Raw genomic sequence first — 21,002 nt, 5'->3', positions numbered from 1 at the left:
ATTTAATAATAACAAAACAGTCTCAGAGTAGTATAATTATCAACAAAATGCTAATTGATAATAATTCAAATGATTTAATAATAATAAAACAGTCTAGTGAAGTCAGAGAAGCATTACGGTATATTTAATAATAACATTATAATTGACAATAAAAATAATGTATATATTCATAACTCTAAACAGCTCAGAAGTTAAGAACAGGATATTAACAGATCTTTACCATTTAAAAACAATAAATAAATAAATTTAATACAAACTAGATGTACCGCATCGCGGTACAAAATATGACCGCCGCTCAGGCCTGCACTGGCTTTCCACAAAAATAAATGACGTGGAGTAATTTGGCTGTATTGCGTGTTTATGTATATACCTAAAAAAAGTAATAGTATGTGTGTGTGTGTGTGTGTGTGTGTGTGTGTATGTGTGTGTGTTTGTGTATGTGTGTGTCTGTGTGTGTGTGTGTGTGTGTCTGTGCGTGTATGTATGTGTGCGTACATGTGTGCGCGTGTGTGTTTGTGTGTGTGTGTCTGTGCATGTGGATTTGTATGTGTGTGTATGGGTGTGTGTCTGTGCGTGTGGATGTCAGTGTGTGTGCATGCTTGCGTTTGTTTGTATTCCTGCATGTGTGTGTGTGACAGTATCATCCTAAACCAGCAACCCTTCGCTCAACAGCACCATCTACAGGCCGATGAGTGTACAGTCACTAAATATGCACATAAATTAATTTATTTTATACCCCCCCATGGATGAAATTCTACAAAACTTAGCAGAGGATACCCCCAGAGGATGTCAAGTTAATCATACACATGAAATATGGTGCAGTTCTGAACATCTCCACTGAAGATAGGGGCGATTAAAGCAGAATAATATTGCATTTTCATTTTTTATGGGAGGGGCGCAAATCACAAATGAGTGATTATGGGCTAGGTTGATGTGGGCCCTTAAGAGCAACATACCATAAAAATTTCTTCATCCTCGGTGCCACGGTTCAGGTAGTTATTTAGGAAAAACTGCATTTTTTGGGGTTTGGGGGGGCCCAGCGCGGGGGGGGGGGGGGGGGAGTGGCCCCCGGGGACCAAACGAAATTTTTCCGTAGAAGTCTAGTGGGGCTACATGCCCACCAAATTTCATGTTCCCCGGTGTTTCGGTGTCCCTGGTATCGTTGACGAAAAATTTACGGGGGCCCCAGCGCAGGGGGGGGAAGTGGCCCCCGGGGACCAAACGAACTTTTTCCGTAAAAGTCTAGTAGACCAACATACCATAAAAATTTCTTCATCCTCGGTGCCACGGTTCAGGTAGTTATTTAGGAAAAACTGCATTTTTGTGGGTTTGGGGGGGCCCAGCGCGGGGGGGGAGTGGCCCCCGGGGACCAAACGAAATTTTTCCTTAGAAGTCTAGTGGGGCTACATGCCCACCAAATTTCATGTTCCCCGGTGTTTCGGTGTCCCTGGTATGGTTGACGAAAAATTTACGGGGGCCCCAGCGCGGGGGGGGGAAAGTGGCCCCCGGGGACCAAATGAAATTTTTCCGTAAAAGTCTAGTAGACCAACATACCACAAAAATTTCTTCATCCTCGGTGCCACGGTTCAGGTAGTTATTTAGGAAAAACTGCATTTTTTTGGGTTTGGGGGGGCCCAGCGCGGGGGGGGAGTGGCCCCCGGGGACCAAATGAAATTTTTCCTTAGAAGTCTAGTGGGGCTACATGCCCACCAAATTTCATGTTCCCCGGTGTTTCGGTGTCCCTGGTATCGTTGACGAAAAATTTACGGGGGCCCCAGCGTGGGGGGGGAAGTGGCCCCCGCGGACCAAACGAAATTTTTCCGTAAAAGTCTAGTAGACCAACATACCATAAAAATTTCTTCATCCTCGGTGCCACGGTTCAGGTAGTTATTTAGGAAAAACTGCATTTTTTTGGGTTTGGGGGGGCCCAGCGCGGGGGGGGAGTGGCCCCCGGGGACCAAACGAAATTTTTCCTTAGAAGTCTAGTGGGGCTACATGCCCACCAAATTTCATGTTCCCCGGTGTTTCGGTGTCCCTGGTATCGTTGACGAAAAATTTAAGGGGGCCCCAGCGCGGGGGGGGAAGTGGCCCCCGGGGACCAAACGAAATTTTTCCGTAAAAGTCTAGTAGACCAACATACCATAAAAATTTCTTCATCCTCGGTGCCACGGTTCAGGTAGTTATTTAGGAAAAACTGCATTTTTTTGGGTTTGGGGGGGCCCAGCGCGGGGGGGGAGTGGCCCCCGGGGACCAAACGAAATTTTTCCTTAGAAGTCTAGTGGGGCTACATGCCCACCAAATTTCATGTTCCCCGGTGTTTCGGTGTCCCTGGTATCGTTGACGAAAAATTTAAGGGGGCCCCAGCGCGGGGGGGGGAGTGGCCCCCGGGGACCAAACAAATTTTTTCTGTAAAAGTCTAGTAGACCAACATACCATAAAAATTTCTTCATCCTCGGTGCCACGGTTCAGGTAGTTATTTAGGAAAAACTGCATTTTTTGGGGTTTGGGGGGGCCCAGCGCGGGGGGGGAGTGGCCCCCGGGGACCAAACGAAATTTTTCCTTAGAAGTCTAGTGGGGCTACATGCCCACCAAATTTCATGTTCCCCGGTGCTTCGGTGTCCCTGGTATCGTTGACGAAAAATTCAGTAAGGTGACAAAAAAAAAAAAAAAAAAACACTTTGACAATCCCTATATGACCGCTTTCGCTAGCTACGCTAGCGGCGGTCATAATTATTACATTCTTCAACTAATAATCATAATAATAATATGCTTAATATATATATATATAATAAAATATATAATGTTTATTATGTAAATTGTCTTTCTGGATTATCACAACTGTGTAAAAGGTCACATTACCTCAGACAGAAAGGGAAAAAAGAAGACCTTTGAACTATATGGATTAGGTGTTGTCCCATAACAAATGTCTGAAGTTTTTACTTGAAAGCGCATTGAAGTAACTTTGAGGAATGTTTTTCCAGGGATAAGAAGGATAAGAAAGATAAGTATGGTACACTGCCAGGATATTTTTGTACCTTCTTCTGGCAGTGTATGCAAAAAATTAAATTTTTTAGGTGTGAGGTTGCCCTTTTAATGCACCTAAGTCCAGTCTTTTTTTACTGGATTCAATTATTTGAATGCTATAGATTTTTACTTGATACAAATTACCACAGAAGTGGCAATGTTTGGTTGAAATATAAGCTACACTATTTCTCCAGGGTGTTCCCACATTTTTTATCTTACATCCCTACAAAGAACAACCAATCAAACGCAGCCCTGAGGATGATGACCTGACTGTTGCGTTGGAGTTCGAACTTTGTCCTGGGTGAGCAGAGGGACACAGACAGAGTCAGGACAACCTACTGGCAGATGTTTTGGTTTTGTCCCATTTAGACTGCGTTACCCCTGGACAGTAATGGAGCACTATTCAGACCAGGTAAGTCCTTAAGTTTTATTAGTTTTACATGCTAGCAAAGAGAAGTTAGTATTAAACGTAGTTTACGTTATCTAACCTGCATGTGCAATATCTCATACAGAGCAAAGTTCATTTTTTTTTTTTAAGTTATCTGTTCCGTCTTCTCGTTTCAACATTTGGTTGCTTTTAACTGTTTTTGGTGCTTTCATCCATTTTCTATTTTCCATTTCCATTGAATCCCACTGACAACAGATTAATTAAACAGCAATTATATTCATTGTGTCATAGGGCGGTGAGGGGTTAGATCTGCTCGATTTGCTCTTCGATAAAAATGATGGTATCCTACGCCATGAGAATACGGGACAACAAAACCATCAGCTCTGGCCAGTTCAAGATCCTCACGTAAGTCGAAGTCAACAAAGTCCGGCTTCCTTCGAGTTTTTTCAGTTTTTTGGATTTTGACATGGCATATTAAAAGGATAATTCACGCAAAATTGTTAATTGTCATCATCATGCCATTCCAAATCTGTTTGACTTAATTTCATTATGCAGAACACGCTGAAGATATTTTAAAGAACCATTTTGTCCATTTGGACACCATTTACTTTCAATGTATGGACAAAACCAGTTGTTCAAAATATTATCTTTGGTGTTCTGCAGAAGAAAGAATTTAACATCTCACCTCCACCATCCTGTATTTTCGATTGCCAGATGATGATGCCTGCCCAGGGAATACCAAAGAAGATATTTTGAAGAACATTTTTTGTCAATTTGGACCCCATTTACTTTCATTGTATGGGCAAAAATAGTTCTTCAGAATATTATCTTTTGTGTTCTGCCGAGGAAAGAATTTAATATCATACCTTCACCATCCTGTATTTTCGATTGCCAGATGATGATGCCTGCCCAGGGAAACGAGGACTTCTTCAACGCACTTTTAGATGGGTGCGACTCTGTTTCGGGGTCTTCAGTTTGGTCGCCCTCTCCTAGCGACAGCGGAATTAGCGAAGACCCTCATTCGGATCACATCGACAGTCCGCCGCCAACCACAAGCCCCCCCGTGGAGCCTTGCATCATCATATCTCAGACGCAACACAATCTCGACACAAACTTCCCATTTGAATTCAGTGAGTATCAAGTATTCGTCCTGGTGACTAGCGATATACTTACACTGTAAACACAGATGATTAGCCTCCCACTTATTAATTCACAGCATTGTGAGTTGGTTTGGTAAACTTTCTGAAGATAAGACCCTATTCCTGAGCTTTGTGAATCTCTCCATAAGCACACAAAGAAGTATAAATAGTATTATCTGTTGTCGCAGATGGCTGGGAGACTGGCTTCTTTCCAGACAAATCTGGAGGGATACAGCAGGCATCTGAAACTCCACAAGCACAACCGACCACTGGATTCCCCCTAACTGTCAAGGACCTGCTGCTATCTGGCACACCAGAGCCTGTGAGTTTGCACTCAGGCGTGAAGCTAGGTAAAATACACAAGGCAGAATAGGAAAAAGGTGAAATTTAGAGAAGATAAAAGCTGAACTCAATAGGCACCATTCAGGCACATTGAAACATTGATTGGATTTGTTACTTTCATGTCCGATTGATATTGCAGACCACAAAGGCGTCCCAGCAGTCCTACCAGGAGCTGGTTCTCACAGAGGATGAAAAACGACTCCTTGCCAAGGAAGGAGTGACTCTGCCAAATCAGTTCCCGCTCACCAAGGTACCTCCAGTTGGAAATCACACCATAATAGTAGAGCACAGTTGTTTGTCTTTGTAGCTCAATGTTTCTGCTTCCCTCCCGTGATCAAGTACGAGGAAAGGATTCTGAAGAAAATCCGCCGAAAGATCCGCAACAAGCAGTCGGCCCAAGAGAGCAGGAAGAAGAAGAAAGAATACATAGACGGCCTAGAGAGCAGGTATTGACTGTTGTGCTCGAAACAAATGAAGCAAAAGCGGATGCTACGTGCATCGAATCACACAGGGAAAATACATAATCTGAGTTGATGGAATTTGCAGCTACTGAACACAACCCCCCTGGCATTATGCAGGTGGAGGTTTACAGCTGTGTCTGACAGTTGGCTTGAGAGCGGATTTGATTACAAGCTGTTTTCCTTTACATGGTTCTTACGAGAAATTTGTTTTCGTAGGATGGCGGCATGCAGTGCACACAACCAGGAGCTGCAGAGGAAAGTCTTCCAGCTGGAGAAATGCAACATGTGAGAGAATCATTTATTTGGTAATCTTCACAACAACATACAGGCCCCTGAAATTGAACTTTTCCCCCTGCTCTCTCCATCTCTAGCTCCCTGATGGAACAACTGCGTCGGCTCCAGGCGATGATCATGAACGGATCCAAACCGGCCCAGACTGGGACCTGCATTCTGGTGAGGGTTAAAAAAAAAGAGCAGTATTAGCACATGAAAGATACAGGCATACAGTAATCATGCTTTGGGCTTTTAAAAACACACACTAGACACATACATAACACATGATATTTTCTCTGGCACTTGCAGGCGTTTTCTTTCAGCACATGTCAGCGTGTATTAACCACAAAATATTTTACATCAACACATTCTTGGTCCTATTTTGAATTATTTATCAGTACATTTTATTCTGACAATCTTTATTTAAGCAATCCAAAAGCAGTAGCACCAAGGACAATTCTCTAGAAATATGCAATACAAACACAAGCAAACACTGCAAGGAGAGAAATAAAAAGTTTTTATTTCTTACTATTACAAACTATTTCTGTCAACATAATAATCACACTTTTTTATTATTACAAAAAGATCAAATGAAGTCTTATTAAACATCTTGTTTCATTATGATATATATATATACAGGGCCTAAGATTAACACACATGTGTACAGAATGCATCGGTATATTGCATTTGTGCATTCGGTCTTAAAGTGACAGCAGCCTAATATAGCTACCGCTGTCTGCGTTTTTAAAGTTAAAAAACACTCACTGCTCTCGACTGAATAACTTTTGTAATTTACGCAGTGACTATGTAGTGTTATTTCTCATTTGATTAGCCTACTTTATTCAATTTCGCTACGTTTAAGCTTTCCATCTGCCTCTGTCCCTCAGGTGCTGCTTCTGTCATTCACCTTGATTCTGCTGCCCAGTCTGAAGCCCTTCTCTGATACCAAGGTCAGCCAGCATGGAGACTTCAGCCCATTGAGAGGTGAGTTTTCTGGCTGAAATATCTCCTCCATCTGGTCCTTGAGGGGAAAACCCCATTACAACCTTATATCCTGCGACTGCTAACTTGAGAGGAAAATGTTATGCTTGAAGAACAAGTGGTTCTTGAATCCATGTAATGTATTATATGTTTGACAAGCCATTAGGCTTTGGGTGACAGTGATTGGAAGGACTGAGGGAGGTGACGACGACTAGAAGAATGGCAAATGGCTTAGTCATGTTTCCCACAGATTGAATCAACGGCGTGAAAGAAAAGTTGTAATTTGTCCTCATCAAACTTGCTGTCAGTGTTTCTGAAGGGAATCAATTCTAATTTTGCAGGTTAAGCGTAGGTCATGGTCTAAAGTTTGCCGCACTTGATCACCCTCTCGATGTCACTCTTTTGAAGTGGGTGGCTGAAGTTCAGCGAAAAAGAACAGGGTAAAATGTGTCAATGCGTGACTCACTCGACTGTTTATTTCATCCACAGACTTAAAATAACTGGACCAGCTACAGGAAGTAGACTGTGAATTTCTAAAGTCATGAGTTTAATTCTGAGGGATTGACTATACAGTATGTATTTGATAAAAAGTGTATGAATGGCTTTACATATGGGCGTTTCAGGCACTTTTATGTCCTAAAGGTTTATTAAAAACAGATTTCAACATTTTAACACCAAAACTTGGAAAATGTAATCGTGCTTTTGTAAATCGTTTTTGCTTCTTTTCAAATGTCCTTTATGTTATTGTTTTACCCTTGTCCAAGGGCAATCCACTATAGAAATATGAATTCCATGGAAACTATGAAAATCTAAACAAATATTGAAATAATATTAAACTATTTTAATATTTATTGTATATTAGCTATATAGCTTGTATTTAGTTTTCTATAATAAAAAATTATAAACTTGTGGCATAATTTACCCAACCCAAACAATTTTACATCCAATAAGGTAAATACACAAATGTGCTTTTTTTTTTTTTTTACGATGCATAATTTAAGTGTGAAAACACAATTTTTTCAGTTTATTTACGATACATGAAATACTAGCTATGAAATTAGCCTTAGCCAGACAAATGATTCTGCCATTTTATTCCTAATGACAAAATGTCATTACCATCACAGAAAATTATGAAATGATTTGAGATGTGGTGGAAATGACACTGTGGTGGGAATTTACACGATAGGGAAAAAAATACAGAAATCTCTCAGTATAGGCTATACACTATTGGAGATTATTAGTAGAATAATTACATAAACTAGTCAGGGTGTAGGCTACATTTATTGTATAAACGTCCACAGGGCCAAAAGTGCCCACAGTTGAAGAAACTTCTTTATTTAAGAAAATATCAAATTAAGTTGTGTTTGTTTTAAAGAACGATAGCACATATTTTGGCAAAAAGAAGTCTAAAGTATTTTTCTTACATTTTCTTGAACCCCTTGCAGTTCAGTCACGGTCCCTGCGCAACCTCCAGTCTTCCCGCGTGCTGCACACCCTCGAGCATCCGTACTCAGCGACAGAGGATCCCAAAATTATCCCGCGCTTCTCTGAGGATGAAAGTATGAAGGAGATTGCGTCGCTGCTGGGAAGACTTCACAGGAGACCAGAGTTCACCAATTACGACTCTGAATTCCACAACCACAGTTTTGACCAGCATGACGAGCATCACCATGGAGACCCCATCACTGGGCATGTAGCGACAGTGACCTTGAATCCGCGACGTGGCTCACGGCGGAGTCCTCATGCGGATGATATGTGAAGGGCAGAAGGGGATTTAGCCGGGGATTTGTCAAATTTCCTTTAACAGCGCTTTTGAAGACGGGAGCCAGCCAACAGATGGCTGGAAGCTATTTTTCCCCCCATTCTTTCTATGCTGAAGTAATCTTTAAGAGATAAAGAAGCTTATTTATGATCAAACTTCGAATAAAATAACAAGTCCAATTTTTATCTGCTCATTCGGAATGCAGGAAGTGCTTATTTTTCTCGTCTTTAAGCTTGACATTTAAGAAGAGCATATTTTTTTTATTTAAATTTGTTTGTTAAAATGTAGGCCTATTTTTTAACTATAAATGAGGGATCTTTTTGCGATAATGGTTGACTGTAGGCGAGGCTACATTATATCGCGCTTTGTTACTCGGCTACAACATGAAAATTTGAAATGAAATTATTAAAGCTTACCTGTAGGCTAAAAGGCTTACTTAAAGATTCCGCTATGAACAAATGTTCCACTAACAACGTACGAAACAATCAAACAAGCGACAATGCTGTAATATTATTGAAATAGACTTACTGCAATATCAGGATCATGAAGTAGCTAATTCTCACTGTAATCGATAACTGAGGCGCAAGATGGCGACAGTTGCGTATATGAAACAAGAGCCCGCGGTGTGATATACGAGAAACATGAAAGTAGCGCCGGTTTCCTTCACGCGAATGAGCGGAATGATACAGGCTACTGCGTTGATATCAGGCATCTGGATGACACAATAGGGGTTATGCGGAACATACTTCCGGGTTCTACAAAACGGGTATAACTACTTCCGGTCGTCAGCTACTGAGGTAAACACAGCGTAGGAATGGCGACCTTTTATAGCCGGTGTTTACAGGAGCTACCCATTCCAGATGTACATCGTATTGCCAAACGGACGTCCAGAGCCCCGAGTACTTCGGTAGATAAAGGATTTAAGTTTTTACGCCTCCTCATTTATTCATGATTATGAAGGTATGTAAGTTAGTATAGCTTTTGCTAATGGCACCTGATGTAGAGTTAGCTAACTATCAGTAAGTTAGTTTAGACTTGTATGCTATCATAGTAGTTTAACCTTTTATATTTGCTTGCAGACGATTAAAACAATCAAATGACGACTGCATTTAATTTTTTTAATAAAATTTTATTTTCGGATACTTAAGCATTCGTGACATTTTTATTAAAACAGAAATAAGAATTGTATTCTAAAAAAAGCGCAAAATAAGTTACCTCAGAGATAACCTACCGCTGCAGATGCGTACGGTAATGCAAACCGGAAATGTTTATACCCGTTTTCCGGTTCGAACGTTGGGCGTTCCGCATAACCCCTATTGACCAATCATAGTCAAGTATTCCAGAGAGCCGTGTAAAAAAACTATATAAAAATAGTGTAATAACAACTTGATTGAGTGAAAAAAAAAATATCAATTTCAAATTTTCAAACTTGAAATCTGACCGTTTGTACAAACAAATTAACATATTTATTTTCCTTTTTTATTATTATTATTTACAAATTAAAGGTTATGAAATATTAATAATAATAGAAATCCCAGATGTGACATCAGACTTTTGGACTTTTGGACAATTTATTACAGCTGAGGTGAATAATAATACAAAACCAGTTCTTTCAAATTCATAAATTTTACAATTTGAATCCTTCAAATTGTAGAGTGCCTTGTGTTTGTCTTCCCTTTGAAGACAGTTTTGCTTTATGTGTATTAATCTGAAGGCTGAAGTAAAAAATTGTATGGACTAAAAACAAGTTAGTTCGCTTAAATTGCTTTTGATAACAATTGTGCTTTTTCAGTAAAATCACATTGTGTTGAATTGTCTTTCAGTTTCTTTCAATGTCTTTCTCCGTCGTTTGTATTGTTTTTTCCAATAAATGTTCTAAAATATGTCTTATGAAATGGACAACTCTCTGTCTTCAACTCTGGGTTGATATCAGCACATAAATGCCTTTCAGCACAATTTGGGTGTCACGAGAGACAGAATGAGGCCAGTGCAGATGAGAAGAACAGGTGAACAAACCATCGCACTAAAAACAGAAATGATCTGAAATGAGAAATGAGGTTTTTTTAGGCATCCCTAAGAGAGATGCACAAATGAATAAATAGGAAAGCAGTAGTTTGTGTAGATCATACAAATAAATCAATACATAAATGTCAACTTCATTTTTTTCTTTGCCAGTTTATGAACTGAATAACCAGTGCTCAGGAAAGAGAAAACAGTGTGGGAGGTATTTCAAGTCACTTTCAGATAAGATAACTTGGGGGAAAATACAAAAGATAGATAGACCATCATGCATAATCTTTCTATTGTCGTCAATATAGTCTTGGCTCAAATGTAACTGACTGCAGGGTTCAGCAGGTTTTGATAAAGACCACACTATTGGTCTAGAAGATTTCAATCATGAAGAGAGATAAACTTGCGTCGTGCCTCTTCGCTTTCACATCTCCCTTGGGCCCATGGCCTCCAGTGTGCAAGTCTATTACACTTTAAAAAGACTGTAAAAGAACTGCATTTTACTTGATTACAGTTTTTCTCAGTCGCTTTGGTGCATTTCTCAGATCAGAAATGAAATTCTCAAAACTACTTGTTCAACCTCCACATCATGTAGTCACTTGTGCACATCATAAAAGCAGTTTCTCATTCTTTTGAACAAGTTGCGATTGCTTTGGTACATTCATCCAATTTATTATGCACAATTGTCTGTGGTTTCCTACATTATCAGTTGCTAATGCCATGTTGCTCAAAATTTATGAAATAGTTCTCTGTGCAATAGTCTTACCCTCAAAATATCCAGTCATTAGTTCATTGTATAAGTCATTAAATGCAAAATGGTTGATCTAGTTGACATAAACTGTCAAGCATACTTTCTACACATTTCTATTAGACTTTTTGTAAATGTGCTATGAATTGATGAATTGTGCAGGTGAATCTTGACTTTCACTAATGAAGAGAATGATCAAACAATGAGAAACCAGCATCTCATGACGCACCTTCAATTGGCAAGCATAGTCACCTTCTTAGAGACCCTCTACAGGACTCTCATCTCTGATGATGAGAGGGGTCCATTTCGAGATGATTTACCAAAGTATGTGGTAATTTGGGATAATGTGAGATTCCATCACTCAAACGCCATCAGGCAATGGTTTGTGACGCACTATAGGATACTGATGGAATTCCTCCCACCTTATTCTCCATTCCCTAACCCAATCGAGGAGTTCTTCTCAGCATGGAGGTGGAAGGTCTATGATCGCCAGCCACATACTCAGATGACCCTGCTGGCTGCCATGGATGTAGCCTGTGAGGACATCACAGTAGACGCCTGCAGAGGTTGGATAAGACATTCCAAAATATTTTTTCCACGTTGCATTGCAAGGGAAGATATTCGTTGTGATGTAGATGAGAATCTGTGGCCCGACAGACTGGCACATCAAGAGGTGTAGACAGACTGCACTGCAATTCCTCATACAGTGCTGCATGCAAAAGCAAAGTTCTGCCTAAGGGGTATTTCCTGTGTTTGCCTTTCTAATGTTGTATTTTCGCCTTTGTGCCCCTATTTCTTTTCTTATCACAATAAGTGGTACTTGAGACACAATGACCACAACATGTAACTCATTCACCAACCCCCTGAACCAATTCTGCTAAACTACAAGAACAATTCCTGCTTTACACTCAAATTGCAGTTCTAAAACACACCTTTTTTCAAAACACTACACACAATTCTCTGCTTTTGGCACAATTTTCATGCAGAAAATCTCTTGTTTTCACAAGGAACACACTGCCATTCAAATATGCACACTGACTCATCACATGGGCAAACACCCGTCACACAGTTTTACAATTAGCAATCAGAGCTTTAGCATAAAAGGGCAACAGGTGAGCGCTTCAATGGAGCAATGGATGCCAACATTGGAATTTACTGTAACTGTATACAGTCAATTCTTCTGTTGTTTTGTATGTAGAGCACTGTATGTACAACTTTGTGTTGGTTGGCATGTACACTGTGTACAATGTTTTTGTGGGAAAAATAAAATATATTTGTTACCGTGTATTTGTGTGTTCTGAGTATAAAAACAATATTCTCAAATATTTTACAACACACTTATGTATGTACTGTCTGTAGTAAGTGTAACACTGAACATAAAAAGGCCTAAGTCATTATGATGAATGGAGAAGAAGTGTTTTACATTCATCATAGTTTTTTACATTGAGCACATCAGTGTTCAACTGGTTCTTATAAATGTCTATTCATATGATGGTTTGTGTGTGTCATTTGAAAACAAAATACCATTTTGAGAAGAAATAACATTGTTTTGAATGTAAAGTTTCATTTTGCAGGATAATTGAGAGGTTTTGCCCATTGTGTGTGTGTTTTATGATTTGTGTGTAGAGTTCTGAGAATATAAGGCATGCTTTCAGAAAATGTGTGCAAACAATCGAGAAAAACTGTAATACTGTAAAGGTTTTTCTTGTTTAATTTTTTTGTAATTTTTTTTGTCAGACCACTAGTAAAAGTGTAACTGTGAATTCTATCCAGTCTCTTTCAATCAATAACTCGCGTACAGTTGTGTGTAAATTTGTACTTTTGAAACCAAACTGTTGTCATAGTTTACATCAGGTAATACTAACAGAATGCAGTGTTTTATTGACACCATGACTAAGCATCTTGTTTGTGAACTGTTAAAGGACTTTTCATTATGATGGCGCTGATATGTTCCCTGACATAAACACTTACTTTTGAGAGATGAACTAAAGATTTTGAGTAAGTTACAGGCTTTTGGTAATCCAATGTGTGGTGCTGTTTGTACGAACTGTTTTGAGAATGCACATACTTCTTTGCAAATATTAAGGATGATTTGAGAAATGCACCAAAGCGACTGAGAAAAACTGTAATCTGTCATTGGTTTGATGCACAAATAAATTTCTCTTCGCTCCTCAAGGCAAAACTATGCAATTCTTGGCTCAGTAATCTTCAAAATTAACCCAACAAATAAGATGAAAGACTCCAGTCTGAAATCAATAAGTTATCACTTTCATTGTGGGAATCTCTGGGTTATTTTCAAGAACTGTAGGTTGTAGGCTAATTACAGTTTTTCTCGATTGCTTAAACACATTTCTTGAAACTATGCCTCGTATTCTCAAAACTATAAACACAAATCCATAACGTCTCACCCAATTCCCCAAACATCCTATTTTCAGGTCAAAATGAAGCTCTACACTCAAAACCATTCACTCTTGCTGAAAAACCAAACTTTGCCCTCAGACAGGACACCCAAGCCCTCAAAATCACACACACTACAACATAGTCTAACACACTGGTCCAATAAATTCAAAACAACATTTCCAGTTATGTTAAGTTATGTTGCTTGTGGTTCCCCCCTCACAAACCTTTTCACATGATGAACACAAAAGACACAACCAGTGGATACATTGGCACATTTTTATTCATTCATGTACTACACAGTACAACACACACACACACAATTATTATTATTTTTTCTGTTTTACTCTTTTTTTTCTTCTTTTTTTCTTTACTCTCTCCTCTAAATTTGTTTTTATATTTACTTACAGTAAGATGTGTGTGACCATCATATGACAGTAAAAGAGCACACACAAACCTTATTCTAATATGGAATTGTATTGGAATGGTAAAGAGTGTTGTTACGTGACAGGAGGGCCTCCACTCACAATATGATGAACAAGTCTAAGAATGTTCCACATATGGTTGAAATACCATCATTTGCCTAGAAAGATAACATTCTGGGAGTCAAGACTATAAAGGATGAAGGATGCCCTCCCTTCAATGTCACACTCTGCAGCCACTCTGTGTGACTGTACGACTGCTGGCCTTTTCTTGCAAGAAAATACACCTCATCAAAGACTATTGGAAATGTTCGTCTTTTATTCAGTGATAGAATTTTGTTTGCCACCACACCTCCCTGAAGGCCCTCGAGGCGACTGTAAAGCGACTCAAATTTGGCCTTACTCGTAGCCCAGCTTTCCTCATAGTCATACCATTGACAAAGACAGGGGCAACTAGAGTGACTTGAATTTCATCTGAGACTGCTTGTCTTCTTGTCCTTGCCCTTCCTCCTCCTCATTCTTATCCCTCTTCCTTCATGTCTTTCTGGATCCATTGTTCCAAAACTCAATGAACTGATTTGGTCCCTTTTATATATCTATTGAAGGTTCTGATTGATGTGTGTTCAATTTTGACTCTTAGTGTTTCCACCTGGGTAATTGTGTGCTAACTGAGCTGAAGCTGTGCTGACTTGAGTGAACAATATTGAATGCTAGTGCTTTCTAAATGACAACATGGTGTAGGCAATGAGAAATGAAGGGATTTGTGTGTAGAGTTTTGCAGTGACAGTTCAACAAATCTGACTCATGTGTCAAAACAGGGAATAGTGTTTATAGTTTAGTGAAATGGGTGTGCTTTTTGATAAATGGCATTATGGTTTTGAAATTTTAGTTCAAAAGCCTGGTTATAGTGTTTAAGCAATCGAGAAAAACTGTAAAAGTCTGTGAATGTGAAAAAGCTTATGTGTGACCTGTTGATAGATAGATAGATAGATAGATAGATAGATAGATAGATAGAACATATGCCAAGTATAAAAATAAAATATTACACACACACACACTGTAGTTGCGTTTAGAGAAGCCAAATTACTATATATAGTAGGCCCTACATTATATATCTGGACGCAAAAAGTAGGCATATATTAAAAGTCTTTCAGGCTATTATATATTCGTCCAAAACAATATTTCTGTAGGCTTCATAATCAGATTGAAGTCAGTGAGCTATATCCGTATGACTTAAAAACTTTACCGTGCAAATTCGTATGATGTAACATAACAGAAAACCAGGTTTCATTGCTTACCGTATTTATGTATGTATCTGACATAAAGCGGCGCGTGCTTCAGCAGCGCGCGGAGGCGCGTCATTCTCATCGGAGTATAAAAGAATGTGCGCGCGCTGCAGAGCGCACAGAAGTGCGCGCGCGAGAGAGAGGCACGGATGAGACCGCGCTCTCGCTGCCGGTGAACTAATTATACTTGCTCGGAAAAAAAGTGCAGGGGTCACAATGAACTTGAGATAAATTAGATGAATGGACTCTTTTCTCCGTTTGTATCATTTCACCATGACAAGAGACTGAGTGGGAGTCTGCAATGGAGAGGAATAACACCACACAAACTCTGGATCTGGGAGAATGTGAGCACACACTGGAACCCATTGCGGCTCTGGACAATTGCACAGACTCTATCAGCGGGAACCTGTCTGTACGCTGCTGGCTGCAACTGTTGACAAAGGAGTCTAGTTCAACACTACAAGGTGATGGGTCTAGTTTGGCTGTGCGTGTGATGATCGCCCTCATTTATTCGGTGGTGTGCGCTCTAGGACTTGTAGGCAACTCTCTGGCGCTCTACCTGCTACACTCACGCTACCATCAGAAGCAGTCTTCCATCAACTGCTTTGTGATGGGTTTGGCTCTAACCGACCTGCAGTTCGTCCTAACCCTACCGTTCTGGGCCGTAGACACGGCGTTGGACTTCCGCTGGCCCTTCGGCAAAGTTATGTGCAAAATCGTCAGCTCTGTCACCACTATGAACATGTACGCCAGCGTATTTTTCCTGACCGCCATGAGCGTGGCCAGGTACTACTCCATCGCGTCCTCGATGAAGATGCACAGTCGCAGAGCGGCGGCGGCTGCGGCCAAATGGATCAGCTTGGGCATTTGGGTCGTAGCCCTGATAGCGACGCTCCCGCATTCCATTTATTCCACCGTAGCTCAAGTTGCAACGGATGAGGAGCTATGCTTGGTGCGCTTCCCCGAAACGGGAAGCTGGGACCCGCAGTTGTTGCTAGGACTGTACCAGTTGCAAAAGGTCCTGCTTGGATTTCTGATCCCACTGGTGGTGATTACCGTATGCTATCTCCTACTTCTAAGAATCGTGCTAAGCCGCAGGGTTAGCGGCGTTGCTGGCTCCGAAAGTGAGCAGGGCCGGCACAAGCGGCGCTCAAAGGTCACCAAGTCTGTTGTGATCGTCGTCCTGTCGTTCTTCTTGTGTTGGCTGCCCAATCAGGCCCTGACTCTGTGGGGCGTCCTCATTAAGTTTGACCTGGTGCCCTTCAGCAAGGCCTTCTACAACGCCCAGGCGTACGCTTTCCCGCTGACTGTGTGCTTGGCCCACACAAACAGCTGCCTCAACCCGGTGATCTATTGTCTAATCCGCCAGGAATTCCGCGCCGGACTCAAAGAGCTTCTGCTGAGGGCCACGCCGTCCTTCCGGAGCCTTACTCGGATGCTCCCGCGCAAGGCAAAGGTGTCCGAGGCGCCTCCGGTACTGGTTCTCATGCAGATGGATGTTTGATGCTTTTCAGAGAAAAGCGGATGCTTCACGTTCAACTTTGTTTTTGATTGACAGGATGAAGCAGGCGTGAGAAACGTCCTTTGGGAGCTGCCCCACTTTCCCTTCCTCTCATTCAGAAACTCTTGCGCATTTCTCCCCTAACTTCCTCCATACCTTTTGACGCAGAACTGTTTTCACATGCATCTCTGGTCATCGGAGCCACTGCTGAATTCTGGACACATTCACCTGTTTGCTTTGCTGCATTTTTGCAGCAATGCTTGCCCTGAGACATCCTTCAAGGGAGCGCTAAAAAAAAGAAGAAAAAAACATTGAGATGTGGAGAGGTTCAGCCCTTCTCTCGTTTTATGAGGTATAAAAAATGAATATGTGAGGAGGATCAGTGGTTAATCCATCAATCATTCAATACATTGTCAATTATACATTTACTTGCAGTTGTGTAGATATAGCCTAATGAGGTTTCACACATTTTGATTTGTCTTTCAGTGTGCTTAAATCCTGTACAAAAGAAAAACTAAACTAATAAACTATCTAACTAACAAAATGATCATTTTGTGAATGACCAGGCAAACTGTGCAAATAATGATTTAGAAATTCATTTCAATTTTGCTTATAACTGGTTGTATAAAACTATATTTTATTCTAAATACACCATATTTGAGACTTTAAGGGATAGTTCACATAAAGATTTATTCACCCTCATATCATTTCAAATGTTCACTTCCAGAAAACACCAAAGGAATTGAATGTCTGAGCGGCTCTCTTCTTCACAATATAAGTGAATGGAGACCAGGGTTAAAAAAAAAAAGAAAGTCTCTCTGATTCAAGCACTATTTTCAAAGTCTTCTGTGAGAAAAAGACTGCAATTTAAGTCAGGATTAATTTAAAATCCCACCCTAATAGCCATAATCCCCATTGACTTTCATTGTATGGAAAACAGCAGCTTGGACATTCAGTTATAAACTTTTCCTTTTGTGTTCTACTTACAAAAAAAGTCATCCAAGTTTTGAAAGACATGAGGTGGAGTAAATCATTTAAAGTCACACTTTAGATTAGGGTCCAATTTTCACTATTAACTAACTATTAACTGACTTTTGCCTCAATAAACTCCCAATTACCGCTTATTAATAGTTAGTAAGGTAGTTGTTAAGTTTAGGTCTTGGGTGGGATTAAGGGATGAAGAGTATAAGGCATTAATATGTACTTTATAAGTACTAATAAACAGCCAAAATCCTAGTAATATGCATGCTAATAAGCAACTAGTTAATAGTGAGAATTGGACCCTAAACTAAAGTGTTGGCAACAATAATAGAAAGAGCTTGCTGAAAGCTTTCTTTTGTTGACTATATCCTCAGGACTTCATCAAAAAAATGAAAATAAATACAACTTTGGCATAAAATATCTTTGTAGGAATGTATAATAAATCATTTTTGGACTCTAAATCCCCATTCCTAAGCCATCAAACAGAATAAAAAATCTATCTGAGATAATTAGTTATATGGGATTATTGACAATAAAAAGGCAGAGCTAAAGAGTTTTAGCTCAATAATGAATTTTTTTAATCTTTATTTATTATTTATATATGTCAGTTATTCTTCCCCCCTATATTTATATTCTTGTATCATTTCACATTCAACATAACTTACAGATGCTGTTTTAGGCTTTGAGACTTTTGTAATTTGGCACCACAAATACACAGACAGTAAAACGATTTTAGTCAGACACCATTAATCATTAGTCCTGCAATTTTCTGAAACTCTTCCAAGGACATTGTTCCTCTAAGCAAACCATTTTAGATGAGACAGATTTGTCAGTTAAAGCCACTTTTATCTCTTCAATAACATTGCCAGGTAGTGATATGAGCCTGGGGCAAGTTGTCACACTTTCTTTTTTTTTACATTGGACATTTTTATTGTTATTGCTGAGGGAAAAATGCAGTCCATTAAACACATATTGATCTTTTGGAACAACATGCACCAATAGCATGATATCACACTATATGGGCTGAGTTCTTACAATTAAACCTGCATTTAAATGCCTATTATAAGATTTTCAGGAAAAAAACAACAACATACAAAATATCACTATGATAATTATTGTTTTTGGCAACAAATATGATTACTGAATTGTTTAAATTTACAACTTGCCCCAAGTCTTGCCTCATAGTCATGAAAACACTGAATGACAGATTGAAACTGTGGTTTCATGTTCAGTTATGAATCTATGACCTATTAGCTATAAATAAACATGTAAAGAACTCATATCTGTAAATGTGAGTTTCTCTTTCTAGGTGTTTAGGGCAAGCAGATGAGTGGGTGCGAGAGACCATTAATGAGCCAAACTGATTTAAAGATATGAATCTGAACTCACTGTGCTCTATAATTACTTGTCGTGACATTTTGGACCAACGTCAGAGTCGGTGGGGAGCTTTTTTGTCAGTATATTGAAAACCTTGGGGTGTGTTTTAGCTTGCTGAACTTAATGTCTGTATGAAGTGTTTAATTACCTTATTATGTTGTTTGTAAAAAATATATATTCCATTAACAAAATTTGCAAAAAGAGTTCTGGACAAAAAAAAATCTTGTGTACATTTGAATAAAAACAAGGATCAATGTGTCTTAAAGGTGTAATTTACAAAAAACATGTACACTCACATGAGACTGCAGTCATATCAACCTAATAAAAAAAAAATCTTGTTGATTATGGCTACAGCATGTCTATGGGTACGTTTATACGACATCAATGTACTAAAAATGGAAATGTTTTTCCTTCGCATTTTTCGCGTACAGACGATGCCATTGTCAAAACGATCCCCATTCACAAGGATCTGTGAAAACGACTAAAAACGCTGTATTATGCCCCCAGGCCAGTAGATGGCGATGTCACTTCGTAAAGAAACACTGTGCGCCTATAGACTGAACATGTAATACGCATGCGCATGACGTCACCGTTTTAACAAATTCACATTTTTGTGGTTTACACAGAGACGATAACAGTATAGTTTTTTTTTTTTTAAACTTGCACTTTGAAATACGTTTTCAAAAGTTTGCGTTTTCAGAACCCCAAAACGTTGACGTGTAAATGTACGGGCAAAACGCATTAAAAACTTTTCCATTTTTAGTTGACAATGTTGCTGTGTAAACAGCCCCTAAACTACACTACATGGTAACTGACACCGATAATGCATCCACACCACTAGGTGTCAGTATCAGTCCAAGACAACTTATAAATTAGTCAGTGCAACCAAGAATATCAAGGTGCATTCACGTATGCGTAATTATGAGATTTCAACTTTTAAAAAGTGCTCACGTCCTTGTAGAGCTTGTAACTTGTAAGATTGGAATTTCGAGATTTCGTTAATTACGACATGACGTGAACGCAGCTTCAATCCCTGCATCCGAATATGCCTACTTCCCTACTAAATACTAGGCAAAAAAGTATGTGAAATGAGTAGTATGTCCTTGTTCATAGTATTCTTAAAAGAGGTAGGCGAAATCTGGATGAACTATTTTCGCCAAGATTCAGAAATTCATACATATACACATTTATACTATATAGAACATGCATTTTAACAAAATCGTCACAAAGTTAGTTCTTCATCAATTGTACTAAATACTCAGACATTATACGATTTGGACGCACCTTATAATGTGTGGACAGCTATTAGGCAGCATAATAACGTTAACAATACCAAACTCTTCACTAGGTAGCAACTAGCCTGAGCTATAACATGAGAAGCCATAGACAAAAAAACATAAAAGCAATATAGGCTACCTTGCTCACAAGGATATTGTTAGGGGTTAACAGTTTAGGACCTAAGGACCAGATGTTTGAAAGAAGACCCGGAGTCAGAATTATAAAAAATTGAAGAAAAGTTTTACTGAAGATAGTTTGCAGTTTCATCAGCAGAAGTCAGCTTCAAGACTCACACAGGAGTTCGTAGGCCGCCCCCCTTACAGTTACAAAGATCACAGCAGTTATACCCTTCACCAAGGTACATCATTGCTTACAGGCTGAATGATTCTTATTGGCTAAGAAATTCATAAACATAGAAATTTTCCACACATATACAGATAGACAGAAGCATATCTCCATAGATTATGCAGCTGACACTCTGACCCTGAAGTTAGGCACGTCGTGACCTTCCAGGTCGCAAATTTGGGTTGCTGGGTGCCAGCATGTCCAGAACAACAACTCAGTCAATCTCCAACAATGCCAGTGGTTCCTTAACCTGTAAGCATGTTATAAACATCTTTTCCAAGGTTGGA

The 21,002-nt window shown here is 39.6% G+C and overlaps 2 protein-coding genes across 2 annotated transcripts; both read left to right on the top strand.

The window, feature by feature from the left end:
* Window positions 1–2,904: 2,904 nt before the first annotated feature.
* On the top strand, window positions 2,905–10,254 carry creb3l3a (cAMP responsive element binding protein 3-like 3a). The gene is made up of 10 exons (XM_084416884.1): window positions 2,905–3,436; window positions 3,704–3,817; window positions 4,308–4,542; window positions 4,740–4,873; window positions 5,033–5,143; window positions 5,233–5,339; window positions 5,571–5,639; window positions 5,726–5,807; window positions 6,515–6,611; window positions 8,054–10,254. Exons 1-10 carry the CDS (start codon window positions 3,416–3,418, stop codon window positions 8,365–8,367), a joined length of 1,284 nt encoding a protein of 427 aa, XP_084273010.1. The 5' UTR covers window positions 2,905–3,415; the 3' UTR covers window positions 8,368–10,254.
* Window positions 10,255–15,415: 5,161 nt separating this feature from the next.
* Window positions 15,416–17,772, top strand: rxfp3.2b (relaxin family peptide receptor 3.2b). Its single transcript, XM_084417723.1, has one exon. It carries the CDS (start codon window positions 15,535–15,537, stop codon window positions 16,735–16,737), a length of 1,203 nt encoding a protein of 400 aa, XP_084273849.1. The 5' UTR covers window positions 15,416–15,534; the 3' UTR covers window positions 16,738–17,772.
* Window positions 17,773–21,002: the final 3,230 nt, after the last annotated feature.

The sequence above is a fragment of the Rutilus rutilus genome, assembly GCF_951802725.1.
Source record: "Rutilus rutilus genome assembly, chromosome: 8".
Lineage (NCBI taxonomy): Eukaryota > Metazoa > Chordata > Actinopteri > Cypriniformes > Leuciscidae > Rutilus > Rutilus rutilus.
The sequence above is the reverse complement of the archived record's forward strand: the minus strand, read 5'-3'. Positions and strand labels throughout refer to the sequence as shown.